This window comes from Octopus sinensis, linkage group LG17 (assembly GCF_006345805.1).
Source record: "Octopus sinensis linkage group LG17, ASM634580v1, whole genome shotgun sequence".
NCBI lineage: Eukaryota > Metazoa > Mollusca > Cephalopoda > Octopoda > Octopodidae > Octopus > Octopus sinensis.
Window position 1 is genome coordinate 3826202 of NC_043013.1, and position 21061 is coordinate 3847262.

Genomic DNA, 21061 nt, shown 5'->3' on the forward strand with positions numbered 1-21061 from the left:
AGAAACACGTCTAAGTTTGAATGTTTAGGCTGTCTTTTTTTTTTGTTAGCATTGGCGAAGCTTTTGTTCTTGTTGTTGCTGTTACTTGTAGGACGGCTTTGTTCTTGTGTTTATCAGCTATTGTAGTCCAAATATCGATGCAATTCCCACAGAATTTTCTCTTGAAAAAATGTCTTTGCTTTAGCAAAATTAAAGCTACACCAATGCAGAAAGTAAATGAAAGAATTGTGTTTATGTGTTTAGATATATGCATGTATGGACGTATGTATGTAAATATGCATATATTGACATATGTATGCATACAAATATGCATTTATGTAAATACGTAACTATTTATAAATGTACTTAAGTATGTACATGTATATGTTTGGGTATTGTATCCCTCTGTATGTACGTTTATTTTGTGAGTTAGGTATGAATTAAAACAAAAAAGTGAATAGTCAAAGATCCAAGGAAACAAAAATTTCTGCTAGGATGTAAAATTAAGGAATCAGTCAGATATATAAAACAAAGGAATTAAAATAAACGTTAAGATATTTTGAACAGTTTTTCATCCTTTATATCATTTAGTCCTTCCTTTCCTTTCTGTCGTTTTCTGGTGTCTTACTATCTGATCTTCAGCCCTCTCTTGCAGCGTCGAAATTTTTGGCATATTTCATTGTTATTTTTACATTTCATCTCATTCATTACATTTCAATGTAAATAATAATAATAAATAATAATAATAATAATAATATATAATAATAATAATAATAATAATAATAATAATAAAATAATATAATAATAATAATAATAATAATAAAAATTATTATTAATATAATAATAATAATAATAATAATAATAAAAAGAAATTATTATTAAATAATAATAATAATAATAATATAATAATAATAATAATAATAATAATAATAATAATAATAATAATGATAAAAATAAAAAATAATAGTTTTCTCTCTCGCTTCGATACTTTTTTAAAATATATCTTATAATTATTAGTCATTCATGTATAATAATGTTCTATCCATGAATAGAGGAGCGATCTTGTATAAAAGTTTTGCATACCAATGGATGCCATCGATGGCATATGAGGCCAATGGACTGTCAGCCCAGGATACAAAAGGGATGTGACTCGTTACCTGGTGGAGTCCTCGTAAGAAGAAAAACGACGCATGCGCAATGTAATCGCTGTTTATGAACGCATAGCAAGAGACGACAACGCCATCGACGATGATGTTACCAGCTTTTGTAAGCGGTGCCACAACACCTTTCTCTGAGACAGCTGCTATTTTCTTTACTCGGGAAGCAAACAATCCCGCCGTTCCGTCCGTTGTCATAACATAATCTCCAATCTGGACCTGGTCAGCATATGTAGCTTCGAACTCAGAATCATTGTCATTCAGGTCAAACCGTGTTCGATTTGTGTAAGAGGAATAAATTAAGTGCTTTCCAGTCAGTCGAATTGTATGGCCGTTCTCTGTTTCAATTCGGTGAAAGTAGCCACTAGAATCTTTATTGGTGTCCAAAAATGCTATCACTTCACTGTAAGTTAACTCGCCTTGAAGGTCGACCGATAAAACACTGTCACCAACTTTTAACTGGTCCAGGGCTATGGTGCCTTTGTTTCGAACGACGACTTTGCCTGTTTTTGGGAAGCATCCTCCATAGTGGGTAGTATCAAGAGAATCTGAAAATATATAGACAAATTTATCTTTATTCAGATGAAGTAAAACAGCATGTTTCTAATGGACATAAATAAAAGTTCAATGTTATAAATCAGTTAGAAAAGAACCTAATTTGACATAAAAATTCTTATCCGGAATATGCTCACAAAAAGATATCAAATGTTGGTGACGGAAAGCACAAAGACGGGTATGAGCAATTAGAATATCCGACCCTTCAATAGCTTTACAAGGACTAATGTCTTCACTACTGCGACCAACACTTACTCAGTTACTACCATCACTCAAATAAATATCTGTAGGTAATATTGTCAACCATTTAGCATGTGAGTCTAACAAGATGGCGCAATAAACGTTACAAAAGAAGATACGATAGAATAGAGAAAAAAATACAGAATTTTGTAGGAAATTTGAATTCCAAGTCGATGTTAAACGGTATCATAACTTCTCAGAATCTGGTATCGAAAATGATTATTGTAAGACTATGCTGGATATATGACCATAATAAAGGACAAAAGAAACTAAGGTCATTGATGTTTCTGTATGATAGAAGAGTTGGTGCAAAAGGATTTAAAAGTATCTGGACGTGGTGTGAGAACTTCAGAACATCTGAGTCACGCAACCGATATTAAGAGTTGCTATTTATTCAATGCTACAAGAGAAGTAGAATTAACACTGAAAGCAGCTGTTTATGAGATTAATACATTGGAATTCAGACACCGCTAGCAAAACTTATTCAACCGCCGAAATCCGGAAATACTGTCGGAGCACAAACTTATGTAGTGTTTGAGCACATTGCTGACTAGTGGAGTTGTATTGATATGTATGATGGGCCCGACTATCGGCCAAGTCTATCGTGAAGATCGCCCCACCACTCCATTTTAATAGAACAAGCCACACAGCTTTCCTCTGTTCTGAGGCTATGGTGAAAGAGGCAGAAAGGATTGAAGACAAATAATTACTCATCGACTTTTTAAAGTTTCATTTGAAAAAAGAAAATGAAGGCGGAGAGGGAACTTCTCTCCTCTAGCTGATGATGAACAAAAAATAGAGTGAATTTAATTACCCTAAACATGTGCCAATAGATCGAAGAGCAACAGTTGGGAGAAGACATGTACCCTTGGTGTCGGAATGATCTTGGATCATTGGGATTCCTTCAGTGACTTTATTTGGAGACTCTTGTACATTAGAAGAACGATATCCTCCATCTGTTCAAACGCGTTGTGGCATTTGTTCCGACGTCTTTACGTTCTGACTTGAAATCCTCCCGAAATCAACATTGTTTTTTCTTCCATTCGAGTCTCTAAAATTAAGTACCTGTCAAGTATTAGTGTCGATGTTATCCACTAACACACCTTCTTCGAAAATTTCTGGCCTTGTACTTATTTTGTAAACAACAACACGACGACGACGACGACGACGACCACCACCACCACCACCACCACCCACAGCAGCAGCAGCAACAACAACAAGAACAACAAGAACAACAACAAGAACAAGAACAACAAGAGCAACAACAACAACAATAACCACAACAACAACAGCAACAAATATCCTGATGCAGTACTAGGCAGTGGCTCTCGTGGCTTCTGATCTTAACTGATTGGAAGTGTCATCATGTACATGTTTAGTCTTGGTATAAAAGATGGGCTACAGCAAATATTCTGCTCAATACCACAGATTCTCTTGTCAGTTGTCTGACGTTAACCAGTTGACCATGTCCCTTGGTGGCTGACGATATATGCATCCCTGATCATGAGCAGAATTAGTGGGGAAGCATCCTAGCCATGTGTTGAGACGAATTGTTTAGGGTTTGAATAAATCACCTCTGGAAACATGGCTCTTTCATTCATCATCCTTAAACAGACCTTATTCAGGCACCTTTTGAGTGGGATGGGCTACTCGATCTGAAGAAAATTCTAACTGGGTTTCACCTGCAAGGTCATGCACTATTTATCTTGATATGAGATCACCACGTCGCGCACATATGGTTGTGAGGCATGTGCTTGGTGTATCTTTATCAGACGGGTAGTCATGATGAGTATATCAGGCTTCACGAATTTGTACCCCAGTGTCACTTTGATGGAATGCGCAGATCTCTTAATAATAATAATAATAATAATAATAATAATAATAATAATAATAATAATAATAATAATAATAATAATAATAATAATAATGATATCTTTTATTTTCCTTCAGGGCGATGGATGAGGAGGATAACACAATGACAGGCATGAAATGTGGGGATTTACATTCAATGAAATGATATTAAAAAAGTAGAAAGTATACATGGTATACAATAAAAGAAGAAAATTATACATAGTATACATTAAAAAAGGATGAAAAGGATCTTATCCTCTTGGGAAGGATTTCTAGGGACAATCGTGGAACCCCACCATTCAAGATCTCTATGAACACCGAGGTCAAATTTCGTCTCGAAATCTTGTTTGTCGGCTCATAAGTGGATGGTATCGTTTAGGGAGATACCATCCACTCTTGCCATGTTTGCAGCATTCACTCACCTTTCAGTAAATTCACTCAGAGACAGAACTTCTGAACTCCCACTTTTCTTTTCAAGTGAAACTTGAAAAAGTCGATGAGGGTTCTACCAAAGAAGAATATATTTGTCCTCATGCCTTTCAGCCTCGTTCACCAGACAACCTTTTTCGCCACAACCAACTGTCTTACCTACCCGATTAAAAAAAAAGTGACGGGTAAATCATCATTATGAACTCGGCCGATATATGGAGCCGTGTCACATGCGACAGCAGCTGTCCAACATAACTCCACATGTTAGCGATAGCCGGACACTAAACGGTTTCGTCGCCATGCGCGCACTCGGACAAGCCCGTCTGACAGCACATCTGTGTCTGTAGAGTTTACCTCGAATCGGTAGCGCCCATCGGTAGCACTGGCAGGCCGAGCCCATCTGGAAATTATCCATAGTAGTTCCTGACTGAAAAGTTCTCTGGAACAGACTGGCCACTTCGGTTTCGTCGACGTCCAGCGTTTCCTCGAGATCGTTGTCGCACTTCCCCGTCACTAATTCTTTATATATTGCTAAAGTGGAACATCTACCGACCCCATTGCCTGACTGGTAGAGAGCTATGAGCGCCTAACGATACACAAAATTCCAGGTGTCCAGTCTCGGTTTTTCCTTCACTCATGACTGTAGTTCCACCAAAGAAACGAGTTGTGGAAAGACGTGCCTCACAAACGGAGCCCGCACCCCGAGCAGTTTAACTGGTCTGCAAGGCCAGTTTTCAACATCGTTGTCCGACGGCATCGACCTGCCCCTACAAGGGCTCAGCCGCAAGCCCACTGACTTGGCGTTGAATTTGGCTTCCATAACCGACTCATATTCTTTGCTAACCGCCTCCACTTAAAAGGCGCCCAATACCATGACGCTGACATCGGGCCCATCGGACGGCTTTATTTATTTCGTTTGAGCGCACGGGTCTTAGCTCTGTCAATGCAACCTGCGTCTTTCGCTTCAAAGAAATGGTCAAGAGCCGTTCTCGCTGCTAGTACGTCCGTCGCGATGCCTTTACTAATCGTCTCTTCTAGTTTGCTAGCTACCTCTCCTTCTAATCTATTTCTTTCTATTGCCAAATCTTTGCTAAACGCTATCGATTCTATTGGTAGCTCTTTACTAAACGCTAAACTCAAATCGATAGGATTTAGCAAAGAAGACTTCAGGCGATCCATCACCGGTTGTTGGCGATTGCTCCCGTCAAATGCCACTTAACTAATCCGGTAATCTAGTCATTGTAGCTTTTGCGTGCCGGTAATGACGCATTCAACTTCCAGTACCGAGTTTCTGTCTATGGATCTTACCTAAATCGACTGTACAGATCACAAATCAGTGGGCTTTGTAGCCGACTGAATTGTGGACAACCTGTGCTTTCCATATCCGTTGGCCCAACAAATATTTATCTACATATGATTCATTGAGTTTGCTCCTTGTTCACATCAGAGAAATCCGGTCGATGCCTGTCAGTCATCTGGAAGTTTCTGAGCAGGTTTTCGAGTTTTTTTTCACCCACTTCTGCTATGTACTAACCTTACACTTTCCGCGCGTCCAAAATAATATTCCAGTCCCTCACTAGTACTAAAATGTGAAACGTTCTCAGGAATGTTTCTAGTCACCTGAAGAAATTTGGCCTTCCAACCCCTGTCGGGGCACATATCTAAAGGGGCCAACTTCGCTGCCATTCATGTCCAGGACCACTACCTTACCATCTGGGTCGAAGAAGATTGTTCATACGTTTAGATCTAAGGATTTCCGAAATAGCGCTGCCACACCGTGACCCGCTCCCGACTGACTACAATAAATGGATGCTAGAACTTGCTTCCCGGAAAGATCATGCAAGCCGAAAAGATTCAAAACTCTCTTACGACTTACGGAGCTCCAAATTTTCGTGACTTCACAGTATGGCGACCATAATAATTTTATGGTTTCGAATTCTGGTACAAGGCCAGTAATTTTGGGGAGGAGGAAAGTCGATTACATCGACCACAGTATTCAACTGGTACTTATTTTATCGACCCACCAAAAGAAGAAAGGCAAAGTCAACCTCGGCGGAATTTGAACCCAGAACGTGAAAACGGACGAAATATCGCTAAGAATTTCGCCCGGCGTGCTAAGGATTCTGCCAGCTCTCCACCTTAATAATAATAATAATAATAATAATAATAATAATAATATAATAATAATAATAATAATAACCTATGCAAAACACTTTCAATACAGTAACCATAAGAGCATCACAACAAACCACAGTACATACCCAAGGCACACAGAGCTGCGCTCGGTAGTGAAGTGAAAGCACGATATAAAAATAAAACTACCGAATAATAATAATAATAATTGCAGAGCAGGTTAATGCATTGATCGATGGAGAAGAAGATATCCTGGGCTTGTTAACAAAAGGACGAAAGATGCGTCTGAAGAATGCATCAAAAGCAAATGCTGTTGATAATTAGAGGAGCAATTGCAGAACTGTACAAATTCCTTGATGAGAACAATATGTTACCGACGGAACAAAAAGGTTGTAGAAAGTGATGCAGATATACCAAAGATGAATTATTGATAGATAAAATGGTAGTGCAAGATTGTAAACGAAGGAGAACAAATCTGGGAATGGCCTGGATTGACTATTGCAAAGCTTATGATATGATTCCACATTCGTGGATCATGGAGTGCTTAGATCTATTTGGAATTGCGAGGAATGTAACGTGTTTTCTGAAAGGAAGCATGGTGGGGTAGAAAAGTGGGTCGACATTCTACGGGAAAAGGTTGGGCACCCTAGGCATCAGATGAGGGATTTTCTTGGGTGACAACTTATCTCCGTTGCTTTTTGTTTTCTGCATGATCACTCTGGTCTTGTGAAACCCAGTTAGAATTTTCTTCAGATTGAGTAGCCCTCGAGAACCTGAGATATCAACTAAAGGGAAAATCTCAAACAATCAACCACTTCCTCTTCATGGATGATAAGAAGTTGTATGGCAAGGATGAGGCACAGGTGAGTTCTTCTATGAACACGGTCCACAGTTTTAATGCTGATATCGGAATGGCATTTGGACTCAAGAAGTGTGGAATAATGTACCTGAAAAGAGGCAAGGTACAGTCCCTAGCAGGAATAGAATTACCAAATATAGAACTGATTAAACAAATTGAAACGGAAGGCTAAAACACATTTGGCATACGGGAGTTCAACGAAATAATGGAGAAGGAAATGAAAAAGCAACTGAGGATGGAATATTTCCGAAGACTAAGATAGGTGTTGCGCTCAAAATTGACCGGATGGAATAAAATCCACGGGCAATGGCACCACTTCGGTTTGGAGCTGGATCCATAAGAAAGAACTGATGAACATTGATACGAAGACAAGAAAAATATTAACAGTGCATGGAACCTTCGACCATCAGAGTGACACCGATATGCTGTACTTGACCAGAAGAAAGGGTGAGGGAGTTGCCAGGATTGTATCGAAGCAGAGGAAAGTAGCTTAGGGTGGTATGAGAAAATACCGGGTGACCATTGTTGAAACAGTTGATGTCCGGCGTCATTAAATCTGATAATTGTGTAAAGAAAGAAACAGCATGGAAGGAGAAAAATGTACGGTCAGTTTGCAAGAGATACGAACGCGAAAACAAATACAGAAGACCAGTAGCTATGGATGAGGAGGAGTGATCTGAAGATAAAGACAGAAGCACTTATATGTTTAGCTCAAGAACACGCGTTGACGACTAACGATATGAAGAACTATGTTAAGAACTATGGCACATCGTTAGCGAATGGCCGAAATTGGTACAACGTAATTAAAAAAGACGACATGACAGTGTGGCAAGAATGATCCATTGGGAGCTCTGTGGAAATCCGGCCTAGAAAAGGTAAAGACGTGGTATGAGAAAACTTCAGGAGTCACCGAGAATGAAAACTGCAAAATCCTGTGGGATGCAATGATTCAATGCGATCACCTGACCAGACATCGGAAACTGGACATTGTTGGAGTGAAAAAAAACAAACATCATGCATGATAATCAACATAGCATGTCTCGGTGAGAACAGAAGCATAGTGAAAGAAGAAAAACTGAACAGCTACGACGATTTGAAGTGGGAAATACAAAGATTGTGGTCACTGAGAAGAGCAGACATGGTACCAATAGTAATTGTTGCACTTGGAAGTATCATCACTCAACTACCAACATGGTTCAAAAAGATCGGTACAAATGTAAAGGTAGAACGCCTACAAAAATCAACATTGCTTGGAACTGCAAGAATTCGTCGCAGGGTTCTTGAAGCATGACCAGTAAACAAGTGTCACCTTAGTCTGCTGGCTGTGGGCAGCTGACACTTTGCATCATATTCAGCAAAATAAGCTGTGAGTTTTCAAACAATAACAACGACGACGACAACAACAACAACCCTTTCTACTAAAGGCACAAGGTATGAAATTTTGGTGGAGGGGAAAATTGATTACATTGACTGCAATATCGATCCGCTAAGTATTTACCCCGGCTTGCTAACGATTTTGCCATCTCTCCAGATTAATAATAATAATAATAATAATAATAATAATAATGATAATAATAATAATAATAATAATAATCCTTTCTACTATAGGTACAAGTCCAGCAGTAACAGCAACAACAACAACAATAATAAACACATACATACATATATACATTTTTTTTGGCTTGTTTCAGCTCAGAGCTGCGGCCATGCTGATGCACCGCCGTTTTTACATACAGATATATATATATATACATACATAAAAATATATATATATATATTAAATACAAAAATGGGACAAGAACGCAAAACATCCAGACAGGTGATGCAAAAAGGGACAACAAAACATCCAGACAGACGATACAAGGAAAATAAGGACGGGTCATTCGGAGTTTTCTATTCTCAGTCGAGTTTCAGATCATCTTTGCAATTTCAGCTGGTTATACTCGAGATTGCTCCAATCTGGCCAGCCCCAAAGAAAACTATAAGCTAAGGTTCCTTGGAAGAAAGCAGCGAATGTATACGAAAACAAGGACGGAAAAAAACAGAGAAACGTTACACAAATACAAATGCAATTAACAGGACATAACAACAGGTGACTTTCGACTAAGGACGAATTAAATTAAGCTGACGTGTGTGGAAGTAAATCCTTACGGCAGGAACATATGATTTAACAGGCACAGGGAAGAATATTGCTGTTGCACGGATGGTAGTTGAACCAAGAAAGAAAGGTCAGGCCTGGCCGAACACCGGTCACGTGGGGAGAGAAGAGAGAGAGGTAGAGGCAGAGGGATAGAAGAATTAAGGAGGGGGCAAGAAAAAATGAAAGAGACACAGTGAAGTGAAAGAGGAGGGAAAGTGAGCATGAAGAGAAGGCCAGGAAATGTGAGAGAGGGGGAACAAAAGAACGAAGAGTGGAATGAACGAAATGTGAAAGGGCTGAAAGAAAGAAGGAAAGAAGGAAAGAATAGAAAGAATAATAGAGTCGTACAAAATTTATATATATATATATATATATATATATATATATATATATATATATATATATATATATTATATATATATATAATATATATATATATATGTGTGTGTGTGTGTGTGTGTATATATACATACATATACACGGACGTGGCTGTGTGGTAAGAAGCTTGTTTTTCAACCACATGGTTCTGGGTTCATCCCTCAGCCGACCAAAGCCTTGTAAGTGTATTTGGTAGACGGAAACTGAAAGAAGCCCGTTGTATGTATATATATATATATATATATTATATATATATATATATATATATATATATATATATATATACATTTCAATTAGATCACCGTGGTCACCGAGACCGACCAGGCTATCAGATGTTGCTACACATCGCTGGTCACAATGCACTTCGCATTGTTTTAGCCTTCAAATGACGCCACCCCACTGGTTAAGCGAACAGGCCAATATATATATATATATGATATAGCAAAATATATAGCAATAACATTTCGCCACGAAATATTTGCCAAAGGCATTGAAAGTGCTCCCTCTCATTTTCTTTTCTCTTCCTTAGTAAAGAATATTCAGGGTAAGGTTATTCAACATTACAAAGGTTAGCACACCCATTCACCTTCTAATAGGAACATTAGAATGTACAGCCCTCTCTATCGCTATTTTTTCTTCATGTGATCCTAATTGATTAGAAAAATTCCAGTCTTCAAGCTTTTCAAACAAGTCCATTGCGCAACCTCTTTCGCCATACCCGCCAAGCAGTGGAAGTCAACTCAATTTTCCCTACTAAAAGAAAGTAACGTGTCTTCCCTATACGTTCGGATGATAGCCAGTTCTGTTCTACACTTGACAGTAGCTGTTCGACTCAAGCTCACAAGTCGCTAACCCATTGAAGGATAGCGTGCAGGACGGGTTTGTCGTTTTGCGCACGTCATGCTCAGATTCAGCTGTTACCACTTCCATGCCTGTACAGCTCGTCCCAAACAGGTAATGCTCCTTGTAGCACTGCTATGCCAAGGACTTTTAGGACTTGCTTATAACCCCCGACTTAAGAGTTCTCCAGAAGAGACTGCTCAGACTATTCATATTAACCTTCAGGTTAACTTATCTTAGGTTTTCTTAGCTGAAAATTTTCAGATAACTTCCATTTTGTTGTTCCTATTACGAACATGTCTAATTACTCACATTATGCGTCTTTCTCTCTTCTTTTACCATGATATCTCCTACCTATCTACCCTGTTAAATTTCGTCCTATTTGTTTCGAGCAATCTCTATCTCTTCTACCTTTCTTGGCATTGCTATCGTACAGTACGTTACAATAGTGAAAAAATTCAGACCCTCAGCTAACCTTATTTAGAAATCTATTGTTCTTCCGCCGAAGATATTGTCCATCTAGTAGGGTGCTGTGAAATTTAGCAACATTCTAGACGTTAAACATCAACCTCGGTCTACACCTGATCCATAATTGCAGATCGCTCAAAGAAACGAGCAGAAGAAATACTTGTGAGATAGACGCCCACACCAGTTCGCCCTTGTTTTCGTTGATGACTCCTTTGCAGTGGGCCAGATATTTCTGTAGATGCGTCAGTCTCACTGCTTACCTAGTCACAACAAGGATGGCATCCTGAGACCATCACAAAATTGCTATTGACAGCAGATGGATTTCTTGACCATAAGGAGTAGAAAAGCATGCACTCAAATCTAGTCAGATGTTTCTTGGTACAAGGCACGACGGTCAGGAGTGGTACACCACCGGAATGATGTAGGCATTAACTACTTCCTACCCAGACTTTCAGTGATAACGTTTAATTTCTGAGTAAAAATGGCTACTGTAACCGCAACTTCTTCGCCATCTCTATCCAATTAGACCAAGCACTTTCATCTGGCCCTCAATTCAGCGACAGAAATTGTTGGCCAACAAGGATTTACCTCTCCAAGTACCGAGTTACAAGCTCACCGATTTGTTCCGGTTGATCTACTCTGTCAGTTTAGTATCTATTGCCTGTATAACCGATGTGGCCGGTACCATGAAGTGGCGTCGTCAGCAGATGCCAACACGGCTCTCTCGTGGCTCATTTTGAGCGCAATAACCTTAGAAACCGCCATCTTCAGCAGCAAACACTGAAAAGCTAAAACATACACGTGATGGGGTTAAAGGGCAACCTAATAAACCGAGCGCGCGATACTAAGCAGTTCTAAGAGGTGGCCATTTGATCTGAACATTGAAGAGATTCCGTTCTTCATTGTAGTGATCTAGCCTTCCTTTCGTTGTTGTTCATAGGAAAGTCATCGGCTCCCGTCAGAGCGCAAGCAATCACAAATCTTCAGACTGTCATCTTCGTTGCACGTGCAAAACTGCCAGTCTATTGACAGGGTTTAGGAAACTGTACAGACCTTTATGTATATGCCTTTCCGAAACAGTGCCGCCGCAACACCTGATCCAGGTCTACCGAGGGCAGCAGAAACTTCGTAGGACAAGTGATTAGGTTTCAGAAATCTTGGTCTCCTTAATGACTGCTGCATCCAGCTGTAGTAACCCGACTTTGGTGTCCCACTAACCAGGCGATACCAGATTACGAGCATTTATGCAGTCTAATTTCAGTACAAGTTTCACAGGTTTCCTACGGACTCTCAGAATGTTTTGTCCAGAAAAGTTTTGAAGTTTCCTACATAGCGTGAGAAACGCTTTCTGAAAATGTGATACATTTCTAGTATAGTTCTAACCAGAACCTAACCGTATAGAATTTTGGAAATGGCGAGCACACCAAGACCCTGACCCGTAGTGAAAATTTTGTTCATAAACTCCATTACTGTGCAACTGAGGGTTCTCTTTGCTATGTTTTGTGGATCTTCTGGTGTCTCTCTTGCTGTTACTGTGACTGTTGTGGTTTCTGTTCTTAGTGTTACGATTGTTGGTTTGTCTCTTATTGTTGTTGATGTTATTGTGATTGTTACTGTTCTGGTGTCTGCTCTCTCCTGTTCTGGTGTTACTGTTGCTATGGTTGCTGTTCTGATTGTTAGCTTGTTGCTTGGCTTAAGTGATTGATACTGCCTTTTACAGAGATGTTTCGTTTGGTACCACAAAACTTTTGGTTGTCAATCTCGACGCCATATTATATTTTGAAATATTTTTCAGATGAAAGGAAATGACTTTTGAAATTATAGTATCAATGAATATTCTGACTGTAAAAAATTTTGCTTACTTAAAAAAACAACAACAAAAACACCTCAAGAACAACAATCACGTGATCTCTGCTATACGCAATTGCTCCAGACAGCTAAGCGTCCATTCAATGGGAATTGCCTTCGAATATGTTTATTGTATGAACATTGCATGGACATATTGTACAAAGGTGTAGCACTGTATTGAAATATTATCCCGAAATGATTGAAAATCAATTAAAGATACGCTTTGGATTTTTTCGGTTTGAACGGCAGCTTTTTAAAATAATTTTCACGTAACTAAACACTTTTAAACTTCGTATACTGGTAGAATGTGTTTATAAAGCATCTTTTTCTCTTGGCTTTATTGAGAAAATTCTATAGTTTGTAAGATATTTGTTGTTTTTTTTCTTCAATTTCTGCAATTTCAACCAATCAATGACGTATATTGAGGTGAAAGCATTCTGTGCCGTATGAATATGTCCCTCGTTTAAGAAACAGATTGGGGTTTATTTACATTTGTGAAGAAAAAAGATACCCTTCACCCCACCCCTAACCCTAACCCTAAAACAGATTGAAATGCAATAGATCGATACTAGGGTCATAATTATGGGTGATATTTTCATATGACACCGCTAGAAAAAACTGTCGTTCAAACCGAAAAGATTCTATGCTTTCACTAACATAGCAGCGGTAAAAGGATGGGAAGCAAAATGGGTAAGTGGGGCAAAAGAGTAATTTTTGATTTCTCGTTATTTTCATTATCATTGCAAGTATTGCATCATTATTTTGTGCTGTTGCATCATCTTTGAGAATAAAAATTGATGAGCATAGTTGTAGTTGTTGTTGTTGAAGTTGTGAGTTTGAAACATAGTCAGGAGACAGCAACTTTTATTTCAAGAAATTTTCCCTCAACTTTCAACCGATTTGTAATTGAGATTGCTAATGGAATATCTGGATAGTTTTTGGTGTTTAACAATCAATATTCTTTTCTATGTTGGATTCCAAGTCAACTTTTTCTCGCACTCATGTCTAATTTAATAATTTTTAAAAAATGGTGAGGTAAAATGAGAAATAACTAATTCTAATAATTTCTTCTCTGTTACTGCGTAAACATACCAGGAAGCGAGCCACTCCAGCAGATCGCGAAGAACATATTGAGAATATTTTGTGTTGAGTTTACAGATTTAGTCGAGCTTCGTTAATTTCATATCATGCACCACTTTCCCCGACCCCCCCTTTCATTTGACCTATATATTAAAATGTGAGTCGCAATTCTGATCTTTCTGTGGTCTAAGGATGGATATTGATATGTATGAGTCTTTTTTCAAATATAATTCCGGAGAATTGAAAAGGCAGATTTACTTTACTTTGTCTTACTCATTTTATCCCAGTTAAATTTGTCTGTTGTATACTCAAGGAGAACGAAGATGATTTTCTGAAATAGGGTTCTGAATATGTTATATGCATTTAGAGAAGGCCGTTCACTTAGCTGATATAGTTTTCGTAAGGTTATGAACATTTGTAAAAAATACATTTTTTTCTCAGTGTCAAACATGCAGTAAATATTACCTACTGTACCTCCCCATTACTATATAATTCTTCAACCATACAGAGAGACAATTTTTGATATGTTTGAAAGAACCTAGTCTGATCGCGTTCAAAAGTGAATGGAGTATCTTAGAATATGTACCATCCGTCATCCGGATTGTTCAAACATATTTTATGCTGTTTCAATGAGAAATTTTAAATTTTTGTTCTAGATTCACTTGCATTAAATAATAGAATTACTAAGTTCCAGCAAATGCGTTATGAAAAATTCCTTGATTCCCTTGAGCAATCAAGGTTAAAAAAAATATTTGAAAAAATATTTTCCTTCCCTCTACGCTTGCTAAAAGCCCTTTTAATCTAATTCCATTTGCCTTTTTCTTTACTTTCTTTCCACTCGCATTTTCCTTCACATTCGTTATTCTAAACAAAATCATTTATAAAAGCTTATTTATGCAAGTTTTTATCCTATCTGTCAGTGTTTTCATTACGCGAACCCACACTAATCCTTTTTCCTGTATTATCTTCCCCTTTCGTCTTTTTTCTTCCGCTCCTTAACTGACATAGCTCATACCCTTTCTCCTACGTCTCTACCCTTTTTTTTATCTTTTAAATTTTACTCTGTATAGAACAGTTCTGTGCCCAACTAATAAGATCCCTTCATGTCAATATTATTCAATAAAAGCTTGCCAAGGTACTCCTTTGTTCCACTGCTTCCAATTAAAGTTTCTCTTTTCTCCTTACCATCTTTCTCACACGGAAAAGTAAGGCTCAGAGTAACGGGAGTTTTCGGCTAACAACGTATGTTTGCATGGCTCAGTGGGTAGGACATTGAGCTTACAGTCATGGGGTTGTGAGTTCGATTCCTGGACCTAGCTGTGTATCGTGTTCTTTATTTCACGTTAGTCTGGTTGCAAAAATGAGTTGCGATGTCACGGGTACCAAGTTGTATCGGCATTTGCTTTTTCCTTGAACAACATCGGCGGCATGGAGAGGAAAGACCTGTATGCATGGGTGACTTCTGGTCTTCTACAAACAACCTTGCCCAGATTTGTGCCTCAGAAGGAATTTTCTAGGTGCAATCTCATGGTCATTCCTCACCGGATGGGTCTTAACCCTTTATATATATAATATATATATATATATATATATATATATATATATATATATATATATAATATATATATATATATATATATATATATATATATATATATATATATATATATAATATATGTATATATATATATATATCTGTTTGCCCCTCTCTCTCCCTGGCTCTTCCTTCTTTGCTCTCTCGTTGCTCACACGTGACCAGCGGCCATATTTCTTTTCCTAACTTGAGTTTCTCTCTTTCCTTCCGATCAGTGGCAGAGATCAGATGCATTCTTGTCTGTCTCCTGTCAAAGCTTGTTTCTCCAGTGTTCGCCACCTCACCTTGTTAAGGCTTAGCAGCCATTTCTGTCCGTTTTGACTGTCTATGTTTTCGTTTTTCATGTTGTTTACGTTCTATGACGTCCTGTACCGATATATGCATATGTATATATACATATATATATAAGTATGCACATATATGTACACATTCATATATATATATATATATATATATATATATATATATATATATATATATATATATTATAATATATATATATATATATATATATGTATGTGTGTGTGTATATATATATATATATGTATATATATACACATACGTACAGACGAGGGTGGGCTGGAAAGTTCATAGATTGGTAATAAAGGAGTGGTGCTAGAGCTGTGAAATTTTGCATGCATTAATTTCAACTCATCTTATTAATAACTGCATTGTCGCCAAATGGCATTCGTAATTTGGACGCATGAAGTATGACCCGATTGTCAGCAGCGCAGAGAGAACAAGCTATCGGTTTATTGCAAGCAGGGCAGTGTTTCCTGGTTGTTGCGAAAGCTTACAATGTCCATGTCAGCACCATCTATCGTCTGCAACAGCGATACAACAACATCAACAGTACTGCAGACCGTGTCCGTAGAGGGCACCCCCAGCTGACCACGCACAGGCAGGACCGCTTCATCCACCTGCAACACCTCCGTGATCGCTTCAGACTGGCCAGCGTGACAGCTCGAGAGACTACTGGCACTGGACAGCGACCCATCAGTGACGACACGGAACGACGTCGAGTGGCCGCCAACAACCTGCGTTGCCGTCATATTTCTCGAGGGCCTGTCCTCACCGTCAGTGGGCTATACAACACCGATATTAGCGGCATCAACAATAGAGGTCGATCGTCTTCTCTGACGAGAGCCGGTACTGCGTTTCCACCTCGGATGGCAGAATGAGGGTGTGGCGTTGGAGAGGTTAACGATAGAGAGACGCATGTATCATGGAGTGAGACGTGTGGGGTGGCCAAAACATCATAGTTTGGGGTGCTATATACCTGAATCAGAGAAATGGGCCCCATGTGTTCCAAAATGTTTGTGCAGGCAGAGGGAATAGCATCAGCGCAGCACTACGTTAACCAGATCCTAAGACCTCATATCGTGCTCTTTTTCGCGCGTCACATGGCCACGTGTTCCAACAGGACAATGCTCCCTCCCACACGGCAAGGGTCACCATGTACTTCCTGCGTTAGTACAATATCAGAACCATGCCATGGCCTGGTTGAGCGGTGTTTTTTTTTTATTGATCGCGAAGGAATGAAAGATCATTTTAACCTAACGAAGATGAAATTTCAAATCAGACCATAAAAAGGGTGCAACTAAATACCTTACGAGTATTTAGTTCCATCCTTTTATTTCAGCAGTTTACCATTTATCATAATACTTCACTTAACAATGATTTCTAACTTTAGAAATAGCGATGTTCGTTTACCGCTGAGTCTGAAGAGAAAGAGCGGCGTTTATACTTCATTTCAGAAGCCCCGAGATTGTGGGAAATGAACGGAGAGCTGACCTTACATAGATGGCCTGGTGGTCTGAATGCTTGTGTCAGAACAGAATCCTCTAAAGGCATTCAAGAGTTAGGCGATGGCTTTTAACCGGGAGACCTTACAAATCAACAGAAATACATGATTACCATGTATTTTTTGACTATAAATGGATGGAAACAATGTGAACATCATTGGGTTTGAATTCAGATTTATAGAAGCAGAACAGAAATGTATTTTAGTTTTCTAACATTTTTGCCACAGTATTAAAACAGGAATGATATACGAATTAATGTAGTGTTAGATAAACAGTATGTGTGACTAAAAGATGGAATGATGACATGTGGAATGTCTTTGAAAATAGGTCTGGTTTGTCTGGGCAGCTGAGACTAAAGAATAACATGTTGATTTCACAATAGAGTTAAGATATTTGTATTTATTACGCATTTATGTGTATATTCAAGAATGCGTGTATGTGTGTATATATGTTTGTCTTTTCGTTTATTTTATTCATTTAAAACATTTTATCATGTTTTATCATCTTTACCCTTGCACAAATTGATTCAAGCTGTGGAATGTAAGTTGGTCGATTCAGTCCATTATAAGAGAATCCCATATTTTCTAGATAATTGTGTAAACATTGTGTTACATAAGATGGTACATAAATGAATGAGTGTGAATGAGCACCTGTAATCAGGGTTAGTGTAGTTCTATGCAATGAAGCTTAAGGGTATGTGTACCTGTGATCAGGGTACATAACTTACGGCTATGAATATAAATAAGAAACTATAATTAAAGTAAATAGTTGTAAGATGAAATTGCGCATATCTACGTATATTTCTACTGATGTAAGAATAAATGTGTGTGCATAAATGCTGCTTTGTGTGAACAGTAGAGTGGGTAATTGTTCAACAGATCTGTTGTGAAGTGCTGTATTCAATAAGGGTAAGTTTTCGAATCCTAGATTGGCATTCACTTTCAAAGGTGAACTGATGGCTTTACCCGTTGGAGCTAGCATCTTTTGCCAAGTCATGTGATATGCAACCATCTCAAATGAAAAACACGTTAGGCATTGTAGTCCCAGGTAGACTGAGGGAAAGAGATGTCGAGAAAGAGGAGAGAGAGAGAGAGTAGTATAGAGAAGAGAGATAAGAATGGTTATAGAAACAGGTAAATGCACAGAGAATGAAAGAAGTTCTGAAGTAGCTAGAGAGAAAGAAATGCGACCTGAGTGAATATTAGAAAGAAACCGTGTGTGTGCGCGTGTTTATATAATCTATCTATCTATCTATCTATCTATCTATCTATCTATCTATCTATCTATCTATCTATCTATCTATCTATCTATCTATCTATCTGTCTGTCTGTCTGTCTGTCCGTCCGTCCGTCCGTCCGTCCGTCCGTCCGTCTGTCTGTCTATCTATCTCTATCTCTATCTATCTATCTATCTATCTATCTGTATGTCTGTCTGTCTGTCTGTCTGTCTGTCTGTCTGTCTATCTATCTACCTATCCATCCATCCATCCATCCATCCATCCATCTATCTATCTATGGCGGTAGTGGCACCGCGGTACTTTTTCACAAGAGTCTGGATCTCAAAGTAAGGACAATATTCGTAGACCCGGAGGGTAGACTGGTCGTCCTGGATGTCGACGGCAGCAATGGGTGCGCTTTTCGACTCGTATCAGTCTACGCACCGCCCTTAACAGGTCGGGCGGATTTCTTTCAACGTCTAGAAGTATTCTTGGAACGTCTCGTCCTTTACTCTTAGTGGGGGATTGGAATGCTACCTTGGACACGCATGTAGACTACGGGGTAGAGATAGGAATAGAGGGGATGCAAATGCCTCAGAGACCTGCTCAGACGCTTTCAACTGTCTGACAGGTTCCGACTAGACCACCCGAATGCGCCAACGTGGACATGGAGCAACCGCATCGGGTCGTCGAGATCGTATCTAGATAGGATACTGTGTAGGACAGTAGACAGAGATAGCATAGGATGTCCACAATTCCACATAGTCAGCTACACGGATCACAAACTTGTGACATGTACGCTAGACTTAGGTAAGACACTTAGGCAGGGTCCCGGATACTGGAAACTAAACGCGTCTTTCCCATCGAGACAGGTTTTCAGAGACCGGATTAGCACACTAGTAAAGAGGGCTTTGACGGGAGCCATCTACAACAACAATTGGTGGTTTGCCCTCAAGAGAGCAGTAAAAGCAGAAGCGATTAGGTACAGCAAAGCACTAGCTATAGATAGAAATAGAGTAGAGGGTGAGCTAGTTAAGAAGCTAGAAGAGGCAATTAGAAGCGGCATCGCATCCGACGTTTTGGCGGCGAGGTTGGCCCTCGACCAACACTTCAACGCCAAACACGAAGAATGTGCTGTCAGAGCTAGGATGCGTGCTCTAAGGAACGAAGGTGTTGGAGCCGCGAGAGAGGCCCGGGTGGCAGAGGCGCAACAGGGCAACAAAGCCACCATTCGGTCCTTGGTAGATGAACAGGGGCGCGCGAATTGCTCGAGCCAAGTAAAATGTGTGAGGCCTTTCAGCAGCATTTTGCCCGACTGTTCGGAACGAGTGGAGGGCAAGAACGTAGGGTGGACTTCAGTGCCTACCTACATAGCCTACCACGACTCTCGACAAGAAAGGCAGGGTGCTGCGAAGGTGCCATCACGGCGGCGGAAGTGCAGGAAGCGATGGCAGAATGCTCGAGGGACAAATCACCGGGTTTGGATGGTCTACCCTACGAGCTTAACAATTGTATGCCAGACTTGTTTGGAGATCTCTTGGCGGCGGTCTACTGCAACTGGCAGCAAAACGGGAGCATTCCTGGTTTTGTGAGCCGAGGAGCCGTAACACTGCTGAAGAAAGATCTAAACAAGGGAAATGTAATAGATAACTTTAGGCCCATCACTCTGCTTAATGCAGACTTGAAAATTTTGGCCAAGGTGCTAGCCAAGAGGTTGGCGCTTGTCATCGAGAAACTGGTCGACAAGGCGCAAACATGCGCCGTGCCAGGCCGGACCATCCATGACAACCTCCACCTGATGCGCTACATCATAGACAGGGTAGTTAACGAACCTGGCATGGGTGGGGCGCTGATCAATTTGGATCAATCGAAAGCTTTCGATAGGGTGGACCATCGATACTTAGAGGCGGTCCTCGGAGCGGCTGGCTTCGGTCCCGTCTTCCGCGGCTGGATAGCCGCTTTGTACAGAGGCATCCGTTCGGTAATTCGCGTGAATGGACATCTATCGAGACCCTTCGACATCGCACGTTCGGTCCGTCAGGGATGCCCCCTCTCGTCGCTTATACGCATTGACTCTCGAGCCATTATTGCGGAAGCTGGCAACCTTGAGAGGCATCCCGCGAGAACTGGGATGCGGGACGAGCGTGTCTGCATACGCGGACGACGTCACCGTCATAGTGTCTAGCCACGAGCACATCGAGCAGGTCGGCGAGACACTGAAAAACTACGAAGCGGTGACAGGAGCGAAAATCAACCGGAAAAGTCAGTAGGCTTGCGACTAGGCACCTGGAGAAGCAATCCCATGCCGTCCACAGCGCCCTCCGTCGTGGGACGCTGGACCGACGGCCCGGTTGAGTTGCTCGGGGTCTGGTTTGGTCCGGACCTCCAAGTGGAGAAGAACTGGAACGAGATAACGAGTAGGGTGGTCACTCTCGCCCGGCAGTGGGCCGAGAGGAAACTGTCCCTAAAAGGTCGGGCGGAGGTGGCGA

General features: G+C 40.0%; 1 protein-coding gene across 1 annotated transcript in view; it reads right to left on the reverse strand.

Annotated features, from left to right (window-relative positions):
• Positions 1 to 926: 926 nt before the first annotated feature.
• The window catches only part of LOC115220878 (sonic hedgehog protein), a 69423-nt gene continuing 49288 nt past the window's right edge, over positions 927 to 21061 (reverse strand). Inside the window, exon 2 of the mRNA XM_029791063.2 lies at positions 927 to 1684. Within this exon, the coding sequence (XP_029646923.1) occupies positions 993 to 1684 (692 nt within the window). The 3' untranslated portion in view covers positions 927 to 992. The remainder of the gene's footprint in view (positions 1685 to 21061) is intronic.